The sequence below is a fragment of the Rana temporaria genome, chromosome 7 (genome assembly GCF_905171775.1).
Source record: "Rana temporaria chromosome 7, aRanTem1.1, whole genome shotgun sequence".
NCBI classification, from domain to species: domain Eukaryota; kingdom Metazoa; phylum Chordata; class Amphibia; order Anura; family Ranidae; genus Rana; species Rana temporaria.
Window position 1 is genome coordinate 87,996,929 of NC_053495.1, and position 27,117 is coordinate 88,024,045.

General features: G+C 45.8%; 1 protein-coding gene across 1 annotated transcript in view; it reads right to left on the minus strand.

Annotated features, from left to right (window-relative positions):
- GSG1 (germ cell associated 1) overlaps positions 1-27,117 on the minus strand; it is a 149,579-nt gene that overhangs the window by 64,377 nt on the left and 58,085 nt on the right. Inside the window, exon 2 of the mRNA XM_040359618.1 lies at positions 4,597-4,909. Coding sequence (XP_040215552.1) covers positions 4,597-4,909 — 313 coding nt within the window. The remainder of the gene's footprint in view (positions 1-4,596; positions 4,910-27,117) is intronic.

A 27,117-nucleotide genomic window follows, 5' to 3' on the forward strand; every position in this document is an offset into this window, starting at 1 on the left:
CACTTTCTAGTGAGTGTAACAATTTGCGATTAAAGTCTGTTGTTTATATTACTACAATCAGATTGGCGCTGCCTTCTTGTCACTTATGTTCTTATCACCAGAGTAACTTCTGTTCTACAGCTAGCTGCCTCCAGTGGGGATTGCCAGATTGTCACTATCCCTGAGGTTTTCACCCAGGATAAATGGACTCTTCATCTGGACTATTTATAACTTTTAACCCCTTGTTATGGTTTAATGATTTTAATATACTTTTAATGCTTAAACCAGTATATACCATCCCCCCACCATTTTTTCTCACATTTTTCTCACCTTCTGTCCATACAATCCTTATTTTGTATGGTTTAAAGAGTGATTTACCCTCACCACTATCACCGCCTATACTTGGGAGTGCCTTGCCACGACAAATATTGTTGTCAGACCTTGTAAATATCCATCTGTGATGATTAGGACTCACTTCAGTAGCAATATATTAGCCTCTAATGTTTTAGACTGAGCTCCTTCCTATTCATGATTTTTCTTTGGTCTCTTTTCCCTCTGTTTGTTTAGTCCACACTATCATTTGAGGGAAAATATGGATACCCCTTAAAAGAAGCCTTTGATTAACCATATGTGAGAGCAGTCTATATATGTTTCTTTTATGCGGTGAAGTCACAGCTACAAAATACTTTGAACTTGGAATCAAGCTTATTCTACAAGGCAACGTCTAATTATAGTCTTGTGCCTATTTAAATATTTCTTATATGATTAGGGCCAGAGTGGCTAGTTAACACTCCTCGTTATTGATAGTTTTACATACCGGTATATATTTTTCAAAAACGCCTACTATGATGTCAGTCTACTAACATACTATATTACATCTCTCTGTAATTTTTGGGAAAAAGTTTCAGACTGGGTAAGCACATATATATATACTTTGTGTTACATAAAGTGTGATAATTAAATGAGTTATTGATCATTTATATTGCAGATGCATACTTGTCCTTTATGCCCCTCCTGTTCCGTGGGTGTGATCTCCTGTAGGTTGGAGTGGGCCCATTTGCAGCTTCTGTTCAGGCATCCATCTGGAATGAACCTTTGTGTTTTTAAAGCTTGCTCTGGTCAAACTTAACCTCCTTACTAAAGGTATGATTTCCCTATGGTTGATTAAATCAATTCACAGTATGAAATATTATTTGAATGTACATTTTTTTATTTGATATGTTCTATGATTTCGATGTCCTCATCCCCCTGGGGAAGATTTGGACTACCAGAATCGAAACAAATTGGGGTCCCTTGGGCAGTATTACTAAGTTGAAAATTTCTATGTATAAACTGTTAGGCCCTGTACACACGATCAGTCCAAACTGATAAAAACAGACTGAAGTTCAGTTTCATCAGTCCAAACCTACGGTGTGTATGGCCCATCAGGCTTTTGTCCTTCAGGATAAAGTTTTAAAATTTGCTTTAAAATCGGACTGATGGACTGATGACCGATCGGTCAAAACTGATGGTTAGTACGCAAAAACATTGGTTCAAAACCCGCGCATGCTCAGAATCAAGTCGACGCATGCTTGGAAGCATTGAACTTCGTTTTTTTTAGCACATCGTTGTGTTTTACGTCACCGCGTAGGCACATCAGACCATAGACTTCAGCCTTCAGTCCGTTTTCATCAGTTTGGACTGATCGTGTGTACAAGGCCTCATCTGTCTGTATAACAAAGACGTTCTTTGCTGTTGAGGTTATGCATACCAGAGCTCATGTTTTAATCAAGTTGTTTTTAAACATTTTTTGTATCAATAAAAAAAAAAACATTCTACACACTAATCTCTGTATTAGTTTGATCTTTTTTGCTGCCTAAAAGCCCTTGGGAGCATTTCCTGTTTTGTTGTTAGTATTTTGGGGGTAAGCAGCACTTTTTTCACCCATGTATGTGGGTACTTTTCAACTTTTATATGCCTTTTTACTCTAAAGTTTACCCGCCCAAGTTTAACCTTAGCTCTTTTACATTTGTTGCCCATTGGAATACACTGGCTTATGCCATTATTCAATATGTTCTTAAAGCGCTCCCATTTTTCCTCAGTGTTCATTCCATCTATCATTCTTTTTTTTTTCTATTTTTTTTTTTTTAATTGCATCTATAATTCGATCTTTTTTAACAACTTGATGCTTGCTGCACACATATATATGGCACTGTGTAAACTACTAACCATGCTGAGAGCGCAGTCCCTGTGAGCTCCCAGCACAGTAGCCGCCAGGGATTGGTAAGCTCTGATGCAAACTTGCAACTGTGACAGCCAATCACAGCGGTCACATGAGCCGAATGCCTGCCTCCGCCTCCTGACTTTTAAAACTCCTAAAGTGCCAGGAGGCAGTCGGCACAAAGGAGTTAATATCTTGCAGTATGGAGCACTCTCTTGAAATTTAGTGTTCTTGCACTACTCTTGTGCCTTCTTTTCCTATGATTTACATTGAATGTAATTACTCTGTGATCTCTGTTTCCTAAGTTATCCCTTATTTCAACATCTGCAATCAGATCTATGTGATTTGTAATTAGTAGATCTAGCAGAGCATTTCTATTTGAGGCATCCGCCAATTGACACATGAAGTTGTCCTGCAAGACATTTAACAAATGATAAGCCTCATATGAGTGAGCAGTTATGTCTGCCCAGTCAATATCTGGATAATTGGAGTTCCCCATTTTAATAACATTGCCTTGCCTCACTGTCATCTCAACCTGTGACATGAGATCAGACTCCTCCTTTTCCTTCATTTAGGGGGCCTGTAGCATACGCCCACTATTAATTTCCCATTTGTTTCCTCCCTGAAGCTCCAGCAACAATGATTTCACCTCCTCCCTTGCCCCATTAACAATGTCTTCCCTTGTGTTCACTAGCAAATCATTTGTTGACATACGGGCACACTCCCCCTCTTCTACCTTTCCTGTTCCTTTGATACATAGAGTACACCTGGACAGGTGCAAGCCAGTCATTTGAGCTGTCTGCGAACTTTGAGAGTTCTGAACATAAAACATTTTATTTACTCCAAATACTACTGATATAGTTATATACTACTAATGTGGGTATATTTACAGTTGTTTGAAATATTACAAGTAATTTAGCTGAAAAAAATAAATTTCCATCTGTTCCATTCCTGAAATTTATAGAGCCCTGCTACGCGGCATAGCCAAAACATTATTCTCACATTTTCTTACCGAAGTAATACAACTTGAAGAACTCTCTACCATCAGCCTGTACCTAGATATTGAAAGAGCAGCAGCAGACTGTAGGGTGTCATTTCTCTAGCTGTTAGCATGTTCTTTACCCATACATGTGCACACAACAGAGCCTCTTTGGCTCAACGAATTGGCCTTCTCTTAGATCAACAAGAGACTGATATAAACACAATATAGTGTACAGTATTTACATTCCTTACATTGATCAAGCGTTCTGGGAGGATGCATCCATGTGTCCTCCCACTTCTGGAACTCTTTTCTGGACACAGCAGATTAAAGATAGGGGTACTGGGTCAGTGTGATTGGCCCTGGTACCATGTGATCACTGTGATCAATCACAGCAATAACATGAAAAATAGTAAACAATGGCTGTCATTCATGACGCCATTGCTTATTACTGTGATCTCTTTGATTGGTACAGTGATCACATGGAACAGGGTCAATCACAGCAGCCCTGTACTATGTAATAGCTGTGACCAATCACAGCAATCACAATAGTAAACAATGGCATCATGGATTGCTTATACAGTTATCATCATTGTAAAAGCAATCATAAGCAATAAAAAAATAAAAATCCTGATCAACCCCCTACCTGTCACCAGAACATACTGTCACCATAGAAAGAGCACTGTCACTGTGGTGACATCATACAGCTGTGGCGACAATCATGTACAATGACTGCCTGCTCTGATATCACTGCTGCCAGCCATTTTCTCTGATCACCACCACAGTAGTAAAATGTCACCAGATCAGTGCTGCTAGTCAGTGTCTCTAATCACTGCCGCCTACTAACAGTGTCCATTATGACCGCCACACCTGTCATATAGTCCCTGATCAATGCTACACCTGTTACAATGTCTCTGATGACCACCACACCAGTTACAGTGTCCTTTAATACCCCCACAGCAGTCATGTTATCCCTAATCACTGCTACAGGTTACCATATATTGCCTCTTCCATTACAGACTGTGTGCAGGAGTAACCCTGTGGTGACAAGATCACTTCCAAACTGAATGATCTTACCCTTTTTGCCCCCCCCCCCAAGCCCAAGTGCATCTTTACCCAGCTGTTGCAGCCCCAGCTCTCCACAATGTATATCCCCTCCTGTCCACTGTTTGCTTTTCATAGACTTCTTTGGGAATGTCCATCAAGCATCTCCTGTCTTGGTAGAAAGCCCATAGAAGTCTTTGAGGAGCTACTGACTACACACAAACAGTGGGAAGAAGATCCAGGCTGGCAGGAGGTAAACTCTAAGCATGCATTTTGGAAAAAGCAAAAAGGGCAAATAAACTTTAAATGTACTAACCAACAATGAACAATAAACATCATAACATTTCAAATGCCTGTTAACTGATAACACAAAAAAAGAAAATTGTTTGCTTACCTGTACCTAGAATGTTTTCCTCGCAAGAATACCAGATCCCGGTATGAAAATAGCGGAAAGCAAACCTGTCATCTCCAGTCTCCCAGCTATAATGGACCACATCTTGCCCAGATGCATTGACGCTCTCCACGGCTATTGGAACAACTATGCATTTGGTAGCCTTACCATTCCCACAAAGAGGCTTTGGAACTTTCTGGGTGCCTTCGCACCAATAGCTGCTAAGTAGGGCTATGGTAGAGAGTGTGAGGGATACTAAGTTGAAGCTCATAGCCATGACTGCACGACGCCAATGAACAACTTCTTTGAGTTCAATCTAAAATTAAAAAAGAGTTATGAACTTACAAATAATACAAGAGTCATTAACATACAATTGTCAATCTGGTCATATACAGTAGTGTAAAAATGCAGTCAAATTTACAGTAGAACTAAAGCAAAACCTTTTTATTCATATTGGAACGCCAATGAACAACTTCTTTGAGTTCAATCTAAAATTAAAAATAATACAAGAGTCATTAACATACATTTGTCCATCTGGTCATATAGTGTAAAAATCCAGTCAAATTTACAGTAGAACTAAAGCAAAAAAAAAGCCAATATATATTACAGTATATTGGCATTAGACTGCCTCAAATCCTTCTGTCCCTTCATGTAATCTGAGACAGACTCGATGATGTTAAAGTCAGGTTTTAACCTTTCAGTTTTTTTTCCATCTGTCTCCCTTTTTGGAAATGTTCCTTAAAGGGGTTGTAAAGACAAAAATATTTTCCTCTTAAATTAAAGTCTGACAGTAGCTGATAAAGTAAAAAGTAATGTTTTGCATTATAACTAGTTTGATACCTGTTGAAATCGAGCTGTTTTATTCACCTCCGTCACTCCTGAATCATTATTCTCACTGACTTCCTGGTTTGCGGTGCGCATTCATTCTTGCTACATCACGGCCTAATGGGAACTACAGTTCCTATTAGGCTTAGCCTCCATGCCTGTGAGGGATAAGAGAGCATCTTCACGCAGGGCTGTAGTCATAGGGAGGGGGTGAGCACATTCTGCTTTCCACCATGCAAAACAGCTCAGATGCTGGTGGAAAGCAAGAAGAGGAGAGACAGGAAATGGCATTTTCAAACCTGGATTACTGTATTTTGGAGGTCAAAAGGAAAAACAAGGTAAGTGATATTTAAATGCTCTAGCTTACAGCAATCAATTTATCTAATAAAAAACTAACCTTAAGGCCCCGTACACACCATAGAATACATCCGCTGAAAAATCTCAGCGGATTGGTTTCAGCGGATAGATTCTATGGTGTGTACAATCCAGCGGATCTGTTTCCGCTGATTTTTATCCCCTGGGATGGATTTCAAGCGGATATAAATTTGAAGACATGCTTTCAAATCTATCCGCTTGAATCCATCCCAACCGATTGATCCGCTGGACTGTACAGACTCACCGGATCAATCCGTCCGAAGGGATCCCCCGCATGCGTCGTAATGATTCGACGCATGCGTGGAATTCCTTATATGACAGCGTCTCGCTCGTTGCCGCGTCATCATCGCTGCGACGGCGCGACACATCATCGCGAGGGGATTTCGGCGCGGATTTCGATCCTATGGTGAGTACACTCCATCGGATCCAAATCCGCTGAAATCCTCGAGAGGATTTATCCGCGGAAACGGTCCGCTGGACCGTATCCGCGGATAAATCCTCTCGTGTGTACTAGGCCTAAGTGTTCCTTTATTTTTCCTGTTCCATAGCCAAAACAGAAAGTGAGAGGAATGTGATGAAAAATCTCTTGTCGTTAACAGGGTCACTAGAACTAGTGTCCTCATTGGAATTTTTTCCTTTATTCCTGTTGAGGGGACAACCCACAATGTGGTTAATTTTTAATATAGTGTCTATACTGTGCAAAAAGGTTTTGGCAGGTGTGAAGAAATTCTGTAAAGCAGGAATTTTTAAAAAAATATATATTTTCTTTTTCTTTTTTAAAATCAAATCAATATTTGGTGTGACTACCATTTGCCTTCAAATCAGCATCAATTCTTCTAGGTACGCAGTGCTTGTTTTTGAAGGAGCTCGACAGGTAGATTGTTCCAAACATCTTGAATAACTAACCACAGATCTTTTGTGGATAAATCCTTCTGTCCCTTCATGTAATCTGAGACAGACTCAATGATGTTAAAGTCAGGGCTTCCAGGAATCCTTGTTCTTCCTTACTCTGAAGATACTTCTTAATGAAATTGCCTGTATGTTTGGGGTCGTTGTCCTGCTGCAGAATACATTTTGAGCCAATCAAACACCTCCCTGATGGCATGGCATGATGCATAAGCATCTGCCTGTATTGAGGACACCGTTGATCCTGACCAACTCCATCTGCAGCTCCAAACTTGCAAGCAATGCCCATCATCTTTCACTGTTGCCTGCAGACACTCATTATTGTACCGCTCTTTGACAATCAAACTGACTCTCTGTGTTTTGTTCCTTTAAAAATGCTTTTGTTTTAGAGATGAGGAGAGGAGGTGGTGTTCTGTAGTTTAGCAATGAAGATCTTGGACAGGGCGGAATAATATTGCATGGGATTTCAGTTCAGCAGAGGGAGCATTGTGAGCCTATTAAAGGATGTTAGAAGCTCACACCATTTTTCTGTGCTTGTAACATTTACAAAAAGACAACATATGGGGAAATATGCATTTATTACAGAGATGTGCTACATGTGTTTTTTTTCTTGCCCATACACTTGTAAGCATGTGCAGCCTATTTTATTTATTTTTTTTACTGTAAGTGGCATTGCTCTATGGTTTCCTGGGTCACTGGGCAAGCTATCCGATTAGATGCTGCTGCTATCCAATTAGATACTGCTGCTGCCTCATGTGACTCTGACAACTATGTTTGGTTAGGCAGAGTCTATTTAAAGCGGTGGTTCCCCTAAAAATAAACTTTTAACATTGCTTTTCCCACATTAATTACAATTAGAATCGGCTGGTTTTATAAAAAAAAAACGTCCGTACGTACCGTTTGCTATATTCGTTCTCACCGCCACTTCCGGCTCTATACGGCGCATGCGCACCGACGTTCGGCTTCTTTCGGCATCTCGTGACGCGATGTATGCGTCGGTCGGATGCCTGTCCATCAATTAGGAACGCCCACCGCCAGCATCGTACCCGGAAGTGGCGGTGAGAACGAATATAGCAAACGGTATGTACGGATGTTTTTTTTTTAATAAAACCAGACGATTCTAATCAGAATTAATGTGGGAAAAGCAATGTTAAAAGTTTATTTTTAGGGTAACCACGGCTTTAAGGCCCTGGCTCCCAGGCTTGGTGAAAATTTTGTGTATGGGTAGTGTAGGGTAGTGTAGGGTCAGGTCATCAGTCTGATAGGGACAGTGATTAGCCGCAGGGAGAGGTTCCAGACAAGTAGAAAAAGCATAGGGAAACACCATCCGCACGGACTGGCCAGGCCACATTCTGCCCCTCAAGACTGACACTATGGCCCAGATTCACATACATCGGCGCATATATATGCCGCCGTAGCGTATCTCTTTTACGCTGACGCAACGCAGAGAGGCAAGCATGGAATTCACAAAGCAAATGCTCCCAACGTTGCGCCGGCATAACGTAAATTCGTAGGCGTAAGCCAGCCTAATTCAAAGTAGGTGGAAGTGGACGTGATCTATTTAAATGAAGCGTGACCCCATGCAAATGACGTATCCCAGTGTGCATGCTTAGAATCACGTCGAAACTACTCCCTAAGATACGTCGAATCACTGCCTACGACGTGAATGTAACCTACGCCCAGCCCTATTCACGTACTATGTAAACAACGTAAAATCCGATGGCTGTGTTCCCTGGTCCATACCTTTGCATGACTTGCGCCTCCTATATGAGGAATAATTTTACGCCGGACTTACGCAAACCGCGTATATGATGCGCCGGGCGCAACTACGTTCGTGAATCGCCGTATTTCCCTCATTTGCATATTGGAATCGAAATTCCCATATGCCTCCAGCGTAAATATGCACCCAAGATACGCCGGCGTAGGCAAGTTGCGTCGGTCGGAAGAAGCCTATTTTCAGGCGTATCTTGCTTTGTGGACAGATACGACGGCTCACATTTACACTTACGCGGCGTATCTCGAAATACGTCAGCGTAAGTGCTACGTGAATCCGGGCCTATAACTACACCCGAGACCATCCTATGGGAAAGAAAGAAACTCCATCGCCCCAAATTCTACCCAAATAACAAAACATCACACATTTCTTCAATCCCAAGATCTCTAAACCTCCTACACCTACCATCAGTACCTACAGCTCTGAAAATTATTTTTTAGAACGTCCCAAAACACTCATGAGCCCTCATACGATCTATCAACCAATCTCCAGTACAAAATATAGGGAAAAAAAAGACAAAAAATGTAAATTATGGAATCTTCAACCTCTCCTCACACACATTGACCAACAGTGAACAAAAACTTTGTAAAAAAAAAAAAGACCTATCCTCAAAACCAAATATATTTTAATTGTTTGTTGATTTAAATCACTTCATTAGAAAACTAACTTTAAAAAAATATTTTGCTATAGAAGGGCTAAAAAAAAAACACATTCCCCAATTATACCTATCTGTAACGTCACACCATTAACTTTGCTCTAAGTACAACTATAGTTGCTTCTTTCCCAGTATGGAGATCTGCTGAAGTCTCTACTATAGCTTTCATGTTAAAGTTCATTGCTACAGATACCAGCTCTCATGTTAGTGTTCACTGCTACAGATACCAGCTCTCATGTTAATGTTCACTGCTACAGATACCAACTCTCATGTTAATGTTCACTGCTACAGATACCAACTCTCATGTTAATGTTCACTGCTACAGATACCAGCTCTCATGTTAATGTTCATTACTAACCCCTAGTGTGCAGTCCCAGTACTGCAGCTATACTTATCCTTATACCATTAATACCAAGATTCACTTTAATGTTGCTTATGCTGGAATAAGCACTATTTAGTTACTGAGGCTGTGATGATAGAACCCAAACTCTTAACTGAGTTAAGAGTGAAACCTGGGTTCGAACCTGAGAAGTCTCCGCAGTTGCGATCCATAAACCTGAAATTAATTTGGCGTATTGTTACATAATAGAGGAACCATTTTCAAAATGGATCCAGCGGAACTAACCAATCATCTTGTAGGTCTCTCTGCCTCATTGCAGGAAGTACGGTTGGAGAATGACACTCTCCGTAACCGTCTTAACCAAATTGTTCCTCCTCACAGGGATCGTGCGGAACCCAAGGTCTGCCCACCTGAACCCTTCTCTGGTGATAGGAGGTTATTCCGTCATTTTGTCAGTTCCTGTCAGTTGATGTTTGAGTTACAGCCGCGCACTTACTATTCTGACAGGATTAAAATACTCACTCTTGTTTCCTACCTCAAAGAAGATCCCAGAGCGGCAGTGCTGGGACAAGGCCATTTGGTGCCCAGGGCGAAGATGGCAAACTGCGCCCCCCCCCCCCGGTTTTTAAGAAATAATCGTGTGTTGGCACAGTGGCTGCATGTGATGGCACAGTGGCTGCATGTGATGGCACAGTGGCTGCGTTTGGTGGCACAGTGGCTGCGTGTGATGGGCACAGTGGCGACAATTGATGGCACAGTGGCTGCGTTTGATGGGCACAGTGGCTGCATGTGATGGCACAGTGGTGACAATTGATGGCACAGTGGCTGCGTGTGTTGGCATAGTGGCTGCGTTTGGTGGCACAGTGGCTGCGTGTGCTGGCACAGTGGCTGCATGTGATGGCACAGTGGCGACAATTGATGGCACAGTGGCTGCGTTTGATGGGCACAGTGGCTGCATGTGATGGGCACAGTGGCTGCGTTTGGTGGCACATTAAGGCTGCAATTAATGGGGTTTTTTTTTAGTCAGAGAAGGCAAGCTCAAAATAACACAAACATTTTTTTCTGCCATTTTTTTTAAATAAAAAAATGGCAGAAAAAAATGTTTTTGTGTTATTTTGAGCTTGCCTTCTCTGACTAAAAAAAAAAAAAACATTAATTGCAGCCTGGTCACCTCAGTCCAATTCCGCTTGGGCCTATCGGAGGCCATGAAAGATGAGCTTGCACGTACTGATATACCTTCATCCTTACAGGATCTCATGCTTCTTACAGTTGCTATAGAACGCCGCCTCAGAGAAAGAAAGGTGGAACGAGCGAATTCATCTATTCCTCCAACTCCTATAAGAGCTAGTTCACCTCCTATAGGGGAACCCATGGACATAGGGGCAATCAGGGGGCCCCTATCCCCTAAGGCGAAACAAAGGAGAGATCAAAACCTCTGCTTATACTGTGCTGGCTCTGACCATTCAGTTTCTTGCTGCCCACTTCTCTCAAAGAAGTCTCGAGGTAATATTTCACAAATCTGTAAGCACAATCGATCTCAGACCATTACCAATCGCTACATTTTTATTCCTCTCACCCTACAGTGGGACCACGAAAGGATCACCATTGAAGCTATGGTTGACACTGGAGCCTGTGGCAACTTTATTAACACTGGCCTAGTTCATACCAAGAAGATTCCATGGGTGACTAAACATACTCCTCTTTCAGTTACCTTCATAGATGGTTCCACTTCTTCCACAGGTCCAGTTACTACTCAAATGCATCCTTTGCTAGTCACTTGTGCTGAAGGTCACACTGAGTCTCTCGTTTTTGATATCATCCCCTCACCGCTCTATCCTATAGTACTTGGTCTTCCTTGGTTGCTACTCCATCAACCTACTTTCCAATGGAACAACGGTACTGTGCAGCTACAGTCCACTTATTGCAAAGACACCTGCTATCCTATCTCTCCGATCCTAGTAGCTGAGGCTCACTCTTCTGATCTTCCACATCTTCCAGTCCATCTACAGGACTTTGCAGACGTTCTACCTCTTCCTATTTTGCCTTCAAACCGTGTCATTGGGGCTTCCACTAGTTTCAAACAACTACTCAATCAAGATACCTCCAATGATCCCACGTTACCCGGTGCACCTGTTCTTCAGCTCGCTGTACCTACCTTCCCAGTTGAAGTTCCAGTTCCTGTGTCTCCAGTTTCGGTTCCTGTGTCTCCAGTTCCAGTTCCTGTGTCTCCAGTTTCAGTTCCTGTGTCTCCAGTTCCTGTGTCTCCAGTTCCAGTGTCTCCAGTTCCAGTTCCTGTGTCCCCAAGTGAAGTTCTTCCCCCTGACTGCACATATGCCTCGAATGGTACCATGGTCCGTATACAGGATCTAGCAGTGTTTGAACAAGCTTTACAAGCACTCAGTGCACCCCCTACCAGAACTTCAAAAGCAACGAAGTCCAAAAAGAAAAAGAAATAGTCTTCAATCGGCCATCTGGTCGTCGGAGCCCCGGAGGTGCTCCCTTGAGGAGGGGGCTATGTAACGTCACACCATTAACTTTGCTCTAAGTACAACTATAGTTGCTTCTTTCCCAGTCAACTCTCTTTGTTTCTTCCTTCTTTCCGAATACCCATTCACTTCCTGCAGCCTTGCTCTCCACGGTGGTTGTGGAGGTGCTCCACCTAGTGGTACTTCCTGGTTCGCTCCTGTGCGGCCTATTTAAACTCCCAGCACTGACAGGAAGGTGTTCCTCTATTGCTGACAGAATGCCACTGTCAGCTGGGCTTCCAGACTCACCTGATCTAAGCTCCAGCTTCCTGAACTGGACCACCAGGACTCCTTGTTCGCTACAGCTCACAGCAACCAGGTCCAGGCTCCCAGGACACTCATCCATGCCCAGCTCTCTGCAACCGCAAGTACTCTGCTATAGAAACCAAATGCTAAACGCTGATCTCCATACTTGCTACTTTGCTTCCAATTTCATGATTACTGCTATGCTGCCGAATGCTATGGAGATCTGCTGAAGTCTCTACTATAGCTTTCATGTTAAAGTTCATTGCTACAGATACCAGCTCTCATGTTAGTGTTCACAGCTACAGATACCAGCTCTCATGTTAATGTTCACTGCTACAGATACCAACTCTCATGTTAATGTTCACTGCTACAGATACCAGCTCTCATGTTAATGTTCACTGCTACAGATACCAGCTCTCATGTTAATGTTCACTGCTACAGATACCAGCTCTCATGTTAATGTTCACTGCTACAGATACCAGCTCTCATGTTAATGTTCACTGCTACAGATACCAGCTCTCATGTTAATGTTCATTACTAACCCCTAGTGTGCAGTCCCAGTACTGCAGCTATACGTATCCTTATACCATTAATACCAAGATTCACTTTAATGTTGCTTATGCTGGAATAAGCACTATTTAGTTACTGAGGCTGTGATGATAGAACCCAAACTCTTGACTGAGTTAAGAGTGAAACCTGGGTTCGAACCTGAGAAGTCTCCGCAGTTGCGATCCATAAACCTGAAACTAATTTGGCGTATTGTTACACTATCATCACTCTAAATTATATTTCCTGATGGCTCCATGTCAGCACAGCTGGGTGAGGCCCCACCCACCACCACCACGTGATCAGGACTTAACTATACATTTTTCACTCACCACGGCCTCAGCGTTCTTCTTTCCTCCTACATGCAGGACGTGGGTGTGCTCCTCTACCTGGCTGGCCGTCCATCCATACGTGTGGATAAAGCTGGACGAAGTCCCTGGTGTCTCGTCTAGAGTGAGTGAGAAACTTATATAGCGCAACACATGCAAACTGAATCGCCTCTGGGGCACCATAATCCAGGGTGCCCCGCTGTTGGTCCTCGGGACGGCTTTATCATGGCTAACAGCCATGTCTGGGGTCTGCATGGTCCAAACAAGATGGACAGCGGTCGTGGCAGAGTGCTCCCCTATGCACGCGCACCTGCGCTGTGCCAGTGTTGACAGTCGGATGACGGAGGTTGGGCGAGCTAAATGCTTTGTATCCAATGTATGCTGCATTACTGGACAGAGAGTGCTCTGCATAACAGATACACTTTGTCTGTTCACACATGGCTATAATCTGTTGGTGGCTTCTCATGTTTGCTTACTGTTGTGCCATTATGCCAAACCCCCTCCAAAGACCAGCATTTCCAAAAGAAGATAGAGTAGTCACCTGTGATGCCTTTGGATTTCATAAAAAAAATAAAGAGTATGGAAAAGCATGTCTATGATGTCTACAATTCCCTTGGTTTGTGTACACTGCAGGAGATGATTGTATGTTTGTTAGAAATGCCTACCTTTTTGTTGATGCTCTGAACAAACTTTGCATCATGTCCTGATTCCTCCAGGACTAGGTTTTAGCTAATTTACCTCCATGTGGTTGATCAGAGCTGTAGATGGAAGCTTCTGTCTCCCTCTAGCTGTGGTTAACCCCTCAGGGTTTGTTACTAAGCAATCTATTTACTGCAATTAACCTTTTTTTTTTTTCCTTGTCGAGGGTCACACTGGGTTGTGGGAATAAGGCTGTGCAATTCAGTTTTTTCCTCCCGCTGGTCAGTCTCGATTCCAGTTGCGATTTTTAGAGACATCTGTGCAGGTCTCTGTGCGGATGTCAATATGGGTCATGGCCCAAAATCGCAAACGTAGTACGAAACTGCCTTTTTGAAGTTGATGCGGTGCCGCAGATGCATCGTTACACAGATTGGGGCAGTGCGATTGCCGCCTATTTTTACATGCGATTTGACTGGTCAGGTCGCATGTCAAAAAACGCACCAGTGTGATCCGGGGCTATGAGTTGGTTTGCTGAATGGTGCAAATACCGTGTGGAGAGGTTATCTATTAGTGTTTACCAATCTCAGCGCGAACATGCTTCAGATCCTTCAATAAGAAGACATGGATGAACATGAAGGAGCAGCCTCATAGCTTTCCCAAGCAAACATCCGTCCTCAGGCTCTATAAGAGGAATACAGATGGGCATGACAGTATGTATCCCACTGGCTTAAACAGCCAGGGATGAGGGTGACACCTAAAAGGTTGTCACATCCAATAAACACGTTGCCAATACACTCTAAAGGGGTGTTTTCTCCTATCACCTTCCAGGACGGCACCTGAGAGATGATGGCTCCTCCCTGCAGGAAACACAATCACATGACAGTTTAAAAAGCTCCAACCTCCCCCCCCCCCCTTGTTCCCCAGTATTGATTGTGTTTCTCAGAAACACAGCGACACGTTTGTTTTGTTTTAAAAACCTAGAGACCGGGGAGGGTCGAAGGTACCCCTGTTGAGACAGGTTCTAGGGAGGCCGGGGAGGGCTGAACTAACCTGTAGGTTTGGTCTAACTCACCAGTGCTCGGAGCTGCGGGGAGGCGAGCCATCACTGTGGTGCTGGAGGAAACCGCCGCCATTCGAATCGCTCTTTCCCGGGGATCGTTTCCTAGTCGGAATGCCGCGCTCCAAGCCTCGCTCTGAGAAGAGACAGGAACCGCGTCACAGGAAGTGGGCGGTTCCCGTCGGCGCAACCCGGAAGTGCCTGTGCAGCAGCGTGGAGAGCAGCGTTGGCGGTGGAAGTGGTCGGCTTGCGGACAGCCTGTTCAGAGGTACCGGCAGCCAGGACCCAGTCAACCTCCTCATGAAAGAGGATGGGAAGACGGACACGACTGCTGGCAGATCCAGGTCGGGGGTCGGTGAGTACTAATCCCCCCTGGAAAGGGAGGAAGGAGGCAGCGAGAGTTCCCGACTTTTAGGGAACGGCCAGAGCAGGATCTGGATCCCTTCTTGTTTGCTTCTTTTCCTCCCCAGTACAAACCAGCAGTCTTGGGGGGAAGACGGAGTAATATTTTGTGTATCTCATGTCTTTTCAGAATCCCCCAGCGGAGCCCAGGAGGCCTCAGTTCAGTCTCCTGCCGCTGCAGGGCATAGTTCCTCTAAGAGGTGTGGGAATTGTAAGGAGAAGCTCCCTAAATCCTACTCAAAACCCTTCTGCTATAAATGTATAAATAATTTAGCAGGAAAAGAGGCTGCTGCAATGATGAAGAGTTTTCTTGCATCTATGCAGATGGAAATGTTAGCAACAGTCAAAGCTTTCCGGGAGGCAGCTGGGCAGTCAGTATAGACTGACATAGAGGAACTCACCCCCAGGGAAGGCACTTCTTCCCAAGAAAGTCTATTCTTTAAGGGTCCAAGTGCCTTCTTCACACCTTCACATATACCCCCTCTGGGTCGGGCAGAGGATGAAGAGAGTGAGGTAGTGAGTCTGACCAGATCTAGACACAGCTCAGGGGAGGCAGATGGAGACTCCATTAGTCAGTATAGGAAGACATGCGACTAAAGAGACACCTCTTTGCTATAGAAGATCTGGAGAGTCTCCTCCAGGCAATTTACGCCACAGAGGAGATCCCAGAGACCCCTAAACCAACCTCAGCACAGGATAAAGTTTATAGGGGCCTGGGTGACACCCAGTCTAGGGTATTCCCTCTACACCAGTCCCTTAAGGAATGGAGAGAGCCTGAAAAGAGAATTATCAAACAAAAAACCTGGAAAAGAAGGTTTCCCTTTTCCCTGGAGGACGAGGAGATCTTTTTTAAGATCCCTAGACTTGATGCGGCTTTGTCGCAAGTCACTAAATTGTCTGATCTCTCCTTTGAGGATGCCGGTAATATCAAGGACCTGATGGACCGCAGGGCAGAATCTCTCCTTAGGAAGGCTTGGGAAGCTAATTCAGCAGCTATGAGTCCAGACTTAGCAGCAGCATGTGTAGCCAGGAATACCAATATCTGGGTGGAGACGCTCACCGGGCACCTGTCTCAGAACTCTGATTCAGAGGAGGTGGTAGAGTCCCTTACAGTGATAAGGAAGGCGATTGCTTACCTGGCAGATGCAGAAATTGAATCTGCAAGAGCTTCAGCCAAAACAGCAGCCTTAATTAACTCAGCTAGAAGGGCTGTTTGGATCAAGGCCTGGGAGGGAGATGCGACATCTAAAAGGTAAACTGTGTGGCATCCCCTTTCAGGGTTCTCTTTTGTTTGGCAAGGGCCTAGATGATGTCCTGGCTAGGTCATCAGAAAAAGGCAAAACATTTCCAGTTAAACCCAAATAAGAAGGTTTCAGGAAAACTTTTCGAGGCCCCCAGGGGCAAGCCAAGCAAAAAAACAAAAAAGAACCCTACAGATGTTGGAATTTTGGTAAAGGGAATAAGAAGAACAACTTGCTTTTCCCTTCTCCCAAGACCGGCGACAAACAGTCTAAGTGACGCCAAGATCAGAGTAGGGGTTCGGCTGTCCCAATTCTTACCTCAATGGGAAAAGATTTCGAACAGCCCTTACATTTGCCAAATTGTTCGAGAAGGTTATCGTCTAGAATTCTTGGCAACACCCCCCTCCATGATCACCCTTACACATCTTCCCAGGGATGCCCTGAAGAGGTATGCCCTCCTAGAGGGTATACAGGAACTAGCCGAGCAACTAGTGGTAGTGCCAGTACCAAAAGATCAGCAGTACCAGGGATTCTATTCCCATGTATTTGTAGTCCGCAAACCTTCCGGAAGATACCGTCTAATAGTAAATCTAAGAAACCTGAACAAGTTTCTGGAATACAAGAGATTTACTATGGAAAGTATCTATTCGGTAAGGAAGAACCTCATGAAGGAAGCCTTCATGGTGACCCTAGACCTCAAAGATGCCTACCTTCACGTGCCAATTCATGTGGACCATCAGGCATACCTGAGGTTTGCGGTCGTGGTGGAAGGAGAAATCCTCCACTGGCAGTTCAGGGCACTACCGTTTGGGCTAACTTCCAGCCCAAGGATATTCACAAAAATCCTAGCGGAGGCAATAGCATTCCTGCACCTTCAGGGTATATCCCTTATACCCTATCTGGACGATTTACTGATCTCAGGACAGTCGGCCAGCCAGGTCACGTTGGATTCCAACAAAGCAGTGTCAGTCCTGAAAAGTCTAGGGTGGATAATCAACACAGAAAAATCCTCCCTCGAACCAGAACAGGTCAAGACCTTTCTGGGATACATAGTGGACACCAGGCAGCAGAGGCTCTTCTTGCCGGAAGACAAAGTGGTAAAACTAGCCTCAGCGGCAGGGGACCTGATAAAAAAAAACAGACTATCCAGAAGAAATGTTCTGAGAGCCTTAGGCCTCATGTCAGCTTCATGCCAGGACACTTTATTTCTTCTTCCTGTCCTCCTGGGACAGAAAGAGAGAGTCCCTGGATCAGGAAATTCTGCTCACCCCTCAGGTCCTGGCTTCCTTGGAGTGGTGGACAATTCACCAAAACCTGAAGGAAGGGCGACCTTGGGCTCAGTGGAACCCGGTAAAGGTTACCACGGATGCCAGCTCTTGGGGGTGGGGCGCCCACCTAGAAAAGAAAAAAGCCCAGGGGCAATGGGACAGCTCACTAGCTCGCAGGTCGTCCAATTATAGGGAACTCAGAGCAGTGGGGGAAGCCCTAATAGCCTTCCAGGAAGACATCAAGGGAAGAGAAGTCCAAGTAAGCTCCGACAACGCTACGGGGGTAGCATACTTGGGTCACAAGGGAGGGACCAGGTCCAGTCCCCTACTAGAACTGTCCAAGGAAATCTTGGAGTGGGCAGAAGGGAGAGTTCTCTCTATTTCAGCCATACACATAAAGGGGACGAGCAATACAGAAGCAGACTTCCTCAGCCGTTAGCAGTTGAAGCAGGAGGAATGGGAACTGAACCCAGAGGTATTTCAAACCCTGATACAGTGCTTCGGAAATCGGGAAATAGACTTGTTTGCCAACCGGCAAAACAGGAAGGTAAAGAGGTATTTCTCGATTTGCCAAGAACTACAGTCAGAGGGTCTGGATGCACTATCCCAGACCTGGCGTTTCAGGCTGGCTTATGCCTTCCCGCCTGTGGCGCTTATTCCACAGGTCCTTCAGAAACTCAGCAGGTCTCCCGGCCAGATTCTTCTGATAGCTCCGTGGTGGCCAAGGAGAGCTTGGTTTGCAAACCTAAGGTCTATGGCGGTAGTAGAACCACTAAAGCTCCCGTACAGGGCCGATCTCCTCAGGCAGGGCCCAGTACTTCACCCAAAGCCGGAATTCTTTCAGCTGGCGGCCTGGTTAGGGAGCGCCAGATCTTGAAGCGTAAAGGCTGCTCAGAGAAGGTCATAAGTACCCTTCTCCTGAGCAGAAAACCAGGAACTAGAAAAATGTATTCAAAAATTTGGATGACCTTCTATTCCTGGGGTAAGGATAGACAGGTAACTTCAACTTCTATCCCGGTTATCCTGGACTTCCTCCAGGACGGAGTAGACTTGGGGTTAAAAGTACGTACCCTTCGGGTCCAGATAGCGGCTCTCTCAGTCTATCTTGATCGAAGATTGGCTAAAGAGGACCTTATTAAATGTTTTTTGTTAGCGAGAGAAAGAGTTTCTCCAGTCCAAAAATATAGTTGTCCGCCTTGGGACCCGACTAGGGTGTTAGAGGCTTTATCTATACACCCATTCAAACCTATTGAATAGGATCACTCTTAGCGCAGACCCCCTGTACCTACCAAAAGTGGCATCCTTATTTCATAGGACGCAAGACATAATATTGCCATCCTTCTGAACCAAAGAACGAAAAAGAAAGGAAATTTCATTGTCTAGACGTAAGAAGGTGTCTTCTCACCTATCTGGATAGAATTAAGAGTTTTAGGAGATCCAATCACCTATTAGTTCAACATGCTGGGCCCAGGAAGGGATTGCAGGCATCAAAAGCCTCAGTCTCAAGATGGATAAGAGAAGCTATCTCCGAGACCTATGTATGCTCCGGAGTGGCAGCTCCTATTAATATCAAGGCTCATTCTACTAGACCCTTAGCAACTTCCTGGGCTGAGAAAGCAGGGGCCTCCTGGGAACAAATCCTCAGCGCGGCTACCTGGTCCAGCCATCATACATTCCTGAAGCACTATCGTGTGGAAATGTTGTCACAGCAAGACTTAGCCTTTGGTCGACAGGTTCTACAAGCTGTGGTCCCACCCTGAAGGTAGGCCTGTGGTTTCTTGATTATCCTCTCAGGTGCCGTCCTGGAAGGTGATAGGAGAAAACCTACGTTAGACTTACCGGTAATGGTATTTCTACGAACCTTCCAGGACGGCAAGCCTACTTCCCGCCCTAAGTGGAGGGAAAAGGTAATTACCTATAAGGAACTATGTCCCTTGTGAACCAGTTCAGGATTACTCTAATACATAATGGGGAACAAGGGGAAGGGTGGGGCTTTTTAAACTGTCATGTGATTGTGTTTCCTGCAGGGAGGAGCCATCATCTCTCAGGTGCCGTCCTGGAAGGTTCGTAGAAATACCATTACCGGTAAGTCTAACGTAGGTTTTTGGCTCACCCTGTGAAAGGATTATCTGCTCTGACAATGAGAAGCTGCCTATCCATACCAGGTGAAGCTGCCCATTTTCCGAATTTCTGGATGGACATGACAGTATGGATCCCACTGGCTTAAACAGCCAGGGATGAGGGTGACACCTAAAAGGTTTCACATCCAATAAACACATTGCCAATACACTCTAAAGGGGTGTTTTCTGTTCACCCTATGAAAGGGTTATCTGCTTTGACAATAAGAAGCTGTCTATCCATACCAGGTGAAGCAGCCCATTTTCCAAACTTCCGGATGGACATGACTGCATACATTCTACTTTGTTCAAGCAACCAAGGATAAGAGTGTCTCCAAGCCTTCCCAAGCAAACAATCTGCTTCAGATCCTTCCAAAGAAAAACAGACTAATATGACTGCAGGGATATTGCCTAGGTCAAGTAACCTTGTATAAAGATTACGATGGCACCTAACCAGTTGTCACAATTAAGCACATGGCCAAGATACCCCAAAGGAATGACTAGATTCATCTCGTGCGGGGACCGTCTGTTTGGCAATGTCCAGCCTTCTTTCAGGGCGTGCTCAGGCCAATCAATTCTCTTCAGTCTCTCCTAAACAGGAAAAAGAGCACAACCTGTATCCAGATTGGTAAGGTTGGCCAAATGTATGTGTATAGAGGTGAAGCTTTGGAAGTATTTTAAGTACCTCCAGAAGACAGCTGGATGTGGAATGGATTAAGTGCTTGTTCGTCAAGATTGGAGGATATCGTCACATCAGGTTGTGAAAGTTATGCCCTTTTAAATGAATAGAGGTCCAGGGGTTGGGATCACCCCTCTGGTCAGTATGTGTACCTTGTGGGAGTGGTCATTTACATGACCTTACCATCAGAAGGTGTGACCTTCAAGGACAAACGCTAGCACTGCATTTTTTCTTAATCGCAGGAGGGCAAGCCTAAATTTAATAGTGTCCAGTTTGGCTTCCTGCCTCAAGATGAAGGTCTACTGAGTTAAAGAAGACCGAAAACTCAAAAGTCAGTTTCCACGTTTACTCTCACTTCTGCATTTTTGCATAAACCAATATGTCAGTTAAACTTCCATGTCAGGATGCTTTCTGTTATTTTGGGATTGTGCCACCCATACATGCCCTAGGGGCACTATGTGGTTCCTATGTGGACATAGGTGCGGCTTTGGTGATTAACACGTGGTCCCCTAAGGCAAGCATTGTTGGGCCATATTTGGAGATCTTTCATCCTTCACATCCTTGAGCCATAAAAATCACCTTGCTCCAGTAGCTCAGGTAGGCCCAGTTTAACTCTCACTCCCGTTCAAGCTGGGTTTCTAGACCAGTGACCGAAACTTGTGGCTGAAGAAACGAATCGTCTGCAATGTCATTCCCTACAGATGACCTGGTGGTGCAGTCAGACACCAGCCAGTGTAGGAGAGTCCTACTTCAAGAACGATGAGTTCGGGGCCAATGGCCTTGTGTCAAGGATCCAAGACTCCGTTCTGGAGTTGAGGGCAGCCTTTTCAGGCTCTTAGCCTTCAGTCACCTCATCCAGGGTAAGCCTGTCCTGGGAAAGTTGGACAGCACAACAACTGTGGCCTACATCTGGAAACAAGGCTCAGTCTCTCACTTCTGAAGTTTTCTCTAATTATAGAATTCACCCAAGTCAATCCTCCCAATGATCTGCAACCTATGTGCCTGGACAGAAGAATCTTCAGGCGGGCTACTTGTCCAGGACAAGTCTGGACGACAATCGATGATCCAGGCCTCTGCAAGTCTTCCGTGAAATAACAGAGCTTGGTGTTTTTTCGGCCAGAGGTAGACCGCTTACATTCCCAGTCGACACTAAGTTGCTGAAGTTCCATTCCAGGGCCAAGGATCCACAAGCTCTCGAAGTGGAGGTGCTGACCGCAGAATGGATCGCCTAGATGGCTTATGCCTTTTCTGCTGATCCCTCGGATATTCAGCTTCCAGCTAAGGCTGTGGCAAAGAAAGGTGACAGTTCTGGTACCAGCTACTCATCCTGATAAGTATCAAGGAGTGACTCCCTCTGCCTGGTAGATCAAATCTTCTCCAGTCCCATTCATCCGGCATCCGACAGGCTTAGCCTGATGGCCGGGATCTGGAGAGGCAGAGGCTAATGGATGACGCATGCTCTGTGAAGATTTGAATAATCTTACGAGACAAGATAGGACAACGCTAAGCATACCTGTAGTGGAACATGGCATATATGCCCAGTATATTTTTTGATCAAGATTGTACGCTGGACTCTTCAAAAGCCTGCTCTGAATGCCTACAGGCAAGGCTTGACTTGGTTCTATGCTATAGGCATGTATTTTGGTTATCTCTGTCTTCACCGGCATACAGCGGGCTTCCAACACTTAATTATTTCATCAGATGCTTTCAACCACCATGTGGTACCTCTCACTGAAACTGATTTACTTGTGGCAATAACATCAGCATTGGGGTCCTTGGGATTTAGAGATCCCATACTTGCATACTTCCCAGCAGGCCCGGACTGGGACAAAAAATAGGCCTGGGCATTTTAGACTGAGCAGCCCGGGGGGGGCGACACGCGGCGGGGGTTAATGATGGAATGCCCGCACAGAGAGAGAGACTGCTCCACATTTGTGGCACAGAGAGAGAAATCACTCCACATTGCTGGAACAGAGAGAAATCGTTCGACATTTCCCATTGTTGTACTGAAGTCAGTTGATAGATCGGAGTCTGTATAACCAGTCTGCACATTGATAGATTGAAATTCTGCCAGTTCAGCAGAAATTTCAATCTATTTATGATGGCCTAAGTCCACCAGTCTCTGAGTTTAATAATATCCTCAAATCTTCTGAAAGGGGTTCTCAACTTAGGTTTAGAAATTCACTTTGAACTCCACCTTATTTCCAGAACTCTCATTGGGCCAGATCCTCAGCCAGCGGTGCAAATTTAGTTTGTCCTAACTTATGTCATTTAAGTTACGTTGCCCTAAGTTGGTGTCGTAAGTGCCGTATCCACAGCGCATTTGCGTCTAAATTTGCGCCAGCGTAACTTAAATTCAGAGGCGTAAGGCGGGGTTTTTGCAAGTGGGAAGGAAGTGGGCGTGCTTCATTGTAATGAGCCGTGACCCCATGCAAATGAGGCGCTGGCCGTACTGCGCATGCGCGCACGAATCGGGACCTCACTGGGCATGTGCAGAACTGGTCTCGGCGCAATCAGTGAGATAGGTAAAAGGCCAAGTGTACTTAGTTTGAGGATCGCCCTGTGTGTAAAAAGCACCACACACACACACTTCCCTTGCAAAAGTATATCCCATTGTTCCCCTTCCATGAGCAATTTGCTTCTGCTCTGTTTGTTTGTGTGTTGGTAAGTTGTGTTTGTGAGAAAAGTGTTTGAGGAGTTGGAGAGTCTAGTTGTTGTTTTTGCGAAGTGTCTTTATTTAATTTGTTTGTTAGTGTTTTTGCTGATTGTTTTTTGGTGTTTGTTTTTTGGTTTGTTTGTTGGTGCGTGTTTGTTTTTGAGAAGTGTCTTTATTTAATTTGTTTGTTATTGTTTTTGCTGATTGTTTTTTGGTGTTTGTTTTTTGTTTGTTTGTTGGTGCGTGTTTGTTTTTGAATTACTATTAGCTGTGTCCTTGTGTGTTTAGATTTTGGTTAGTTTTTTGTGGTATATATTTTTGTCAGGTTTTTGGGTGTGTATTGTAGATTGTTTGTCGGGTGTGTTTGTTGTTGCTGGGTGGTGTATGTGATGCCCCCCAAACGCAGGAAGCTTAATTTCACCCTGGGAGAGAAGCAAATTCTTGCTCGGGGCATTGTGAAATATGGGCGATTTCTGCATGGCCCTGAGAGCCAGAACACCACCCCGGCCAGGAGGAGGCAGCTTATAAAAAAAATCACCGACCAGATCAATGCGGCGGGGGGGGGGGGGAGACCAGGACCCCCGCTGGCATACAGAAAAAAATAAATGATCTGAGGAGCGTCGTCCGGAATAAGATGGCAAGGATCGACGCCCATACCAGGGGCACTGGAGGAGGGGGACCCTGCCCAGTCAGACTGACGGAGGAGGAATGGGCAGTGGCCCAGTGTTTCCACCCACAGCAGGTGGTGGGCCTGCCTGTCTATACGTCAGATGTTCCTAGGAGGACAGGTAGGTTTTTTTGTTTATTCTCTGTTGATTAGCATGTGTGGGTGGGGGAAGGGAAGATGTGCCAAGTGTGTGGTTCCTCAAACATGTGATTGTTTTGTGTCCTCCACAGATGGCCAGGAGGTTACACGCCAGGAGGTTGCACGCCAGGAGGTTGCACGCCAGGAGGTTGCACGCCAGGAGGTTGCACGCCAGGAGGTTGCAGGCCAGGAGGTTGCAGGCCCATCGGGCCAGGCTGCAGCACCACCCCCAAGACAGGCTGATGATGAGTCCCAAGAAGGGCAGGATTCCCCAGGGGAGGTGATTGGCCAAACCTCCACTCATGAGGAGGTTGAGGGGGAGGAGGTTGAGGGGGAGGAGGATGAGTGGGAGGAGGATGATGAGGGGGAGGAGGAGGAAAATATGCAGATTGGCCGGGAAGTCCTCCTGGCCACTGATATGATGACCTTTGAGTCTTCCCCTGAGGCTACCCCTGAGGCTGGCACCAGTCAGGCCACCATCAGGGGTAGCCCCTCCCACTTCTCCCCCAACAGGCCTCCAGTCACCAGGGTCACTCTCTCCCCTCCTCCAGGCCCGCAAGACTCAGCGGCAGCCAGGGGGCCAACCCAGGAGACTGTGGCTGTGGGCGAGCGTCTGTCGGCCAGTGTGGTGAAGGACAATGCCCGGCAGACCCGCACTCTTGGGAAAATACTGGAAAAAATTACGCAGATGGAGCACAGCCAGGGTGAAATGATGGAGGCACTCGGTGATGTGGCCACCAACTCAACGGCGGTCATTACATGTTTGAACGACATACAGACCGCCACAACACGCGTGGCCCATGAGCTGAGTGCCCTGACCCAGGCTGTGCAGGACAATACTAGGTCTGGCCAGGCCAATGTGGCTGCCCTCACTGCCTGTCTCACTCGCATTGCAGGGGCCATGGAGGGCAGGCCAGCAGGGGCGGCTCCTCCTTCCCCAGCTTACCCCCCAGGAGGCTCCTCCTTCCCCAGCTCACCCCCCCCAGGAGGCTCCTCCTTCCCCAGCTCACCCCCCCAGGAGGCTCCTCCTTCCCCAGCTCACCCCCCCCCCAATGGACATCCTCCGCGACGGCGTGGCCGTGCCCGTGGCCGTGCCCCTGCCCGTGCCCCTGCCCATGCCCCTGCCCAGCCAAGGCGTAGCAATCGCCGCCGCTAATTAATTTGCTGGGATACTTTTGTTTTTTTGTTTATGCATTTTTTTTTTTTATTATTTAATTTGGTCTTCTGTACTTATGATTTGATTTATGTGTGTGAATGATGTGTGAATGTGGGGGGGTGGCATTCCTGAGAAATTAAGGGTGTCACCCTCAGTTTTGGTGGAGTAGGGATCCCCAGGACCAGGGAGAAGTGCAATCCCAGGTTCCTGAATGGTGTATGAATGCACAGTGACATAATTGGAGCCGTGGCGTGGCGTTACTGCACCCAAGTCCCAAAGGGGGGGGGGACTTGGATCTAATCCAATTCAATGTGCATGTGATGTGTCTGTGCTAGGAACCACAGTGGTGTGCATTCATGCATTATCATTGTGACTTTATTGATGTGCATTTACAGGGAAAAGATACATTCTTATTGTGACATTAATCATGTACGTTTACTGGGAAAAAATGCCTTCTGCAAGGCGTCTCCTGGCTGCTGTGCCCTCAGCAGACCGGGTAGAGTTGGTTGGGGGGGTATTGCCTGCGTCAGGGGTCAGGTCATCACATAAGTCAATATGCAGTCCCCTTCTGAGGGCAAAGTTGTGGAGTATACAACATGCCCCAATTATTTGGCACACAAAGTCAGGGGAATACAGCAGTGTACCCCCAGACTTATCCAGGCATCTGAAGCGGGACTTCATAAGCCCAAATGTCCGTTCAACCACTCCCCGGGTACGTATGTGCGCCTGGTTGTAGCGTTGCTCTCCTGGGGTTTGGGGGTTCCTGAAGGGGTTCATCAGGTGGGGTCCCAGGGCATATCCAGAGTCACCTGTAAGGGAAAAGACAGGAGGATATTAGTCATGCATGTGCCCCTTGTGATGTCAGCATCATGGGGGGGACATACCTGACACACATGTCACTCACCAATCAGCCAGCTGTCTCCATACATGTTCTGGTCCAAATCTCTGGAGATCTGGGTCTGCCGGTAAATATAACTATCATGGCAGGATCCCGGAAATTTAGCACAGACGTGCCAGATGAGGCCATGGGCATCTACGATCACTTGCACATTGATGGAATGCCAGCCTTTACGATTCCGGAACATGTGCTCAGTATCATGGGGTGGTTGTAGTGCCACATGGGTACAATCAATGGCCCCGATGGTGCGTGGAAATCTGGCAATGTGATAAAAGTCTGTCATGGTCTTTAAACGCTGATCCTCCTGGGTGGGTTTTTGAAACTGATTTCCCATGCGCCGCAGGATTGCAGGGACCACTTGGTGCACACACCTGCTGATGGAGGATTGTGCCATCCCAGCCACGCCTCCACTTGTGCGTTGGAATGAGCCAGTGGCAAGAAAATGCAAAGTTGCCAGTACTTTGGTGAGTGGCTGCAGTGCATGGGAGCGTTGTGTTGGGCTGGTCAGATCATCCTGAAGTATTGTTGTTAATTCCAGGATGGCCTCACGGGTAAATCTGTAGTTGCGGAATACTTCAGAAGCAGGCATGCCAAACAAATCTTGGCGTGGGCGGTATACCCTCTCCTGTGCCCTCCTCCTTCTTTGTGCCTCTATAGACACTAATGCAGCTAGGATCATTGATGGTCCTGGCATTTTGGCAGAGAGATTTTAGTCCTGAAAGTGTGTGTGTGCTGAGCTCTTCAGCAATGGTGTTGCTTCAGCAGACATTCAGACGGCATGTGTAAAATTAGGGCTGCTTTTATAAAGTGTAAATTCCCACCGGGAAACTAACGGGTGCGCACAGGGCGTAATCTACGGCGCACACACTTAATTCTGTGGATCGCCCTATCTCCCTCATTTGCATCTTTGCCTATCAAATAAAGCGGCGTGCCTAGCGTAATTTGCGCCCGAGAATGCGCCGGTGTAATTATTTTAGGTAGGACGGAAAAGCCGGAATTTCAGGCGCTTCTCGTTTTGAGGATCGGGCGCAAAGATACACGCCGTGTAAATTTAGAAAAATCGAGTTAAGTCGGCGTATCTCTTT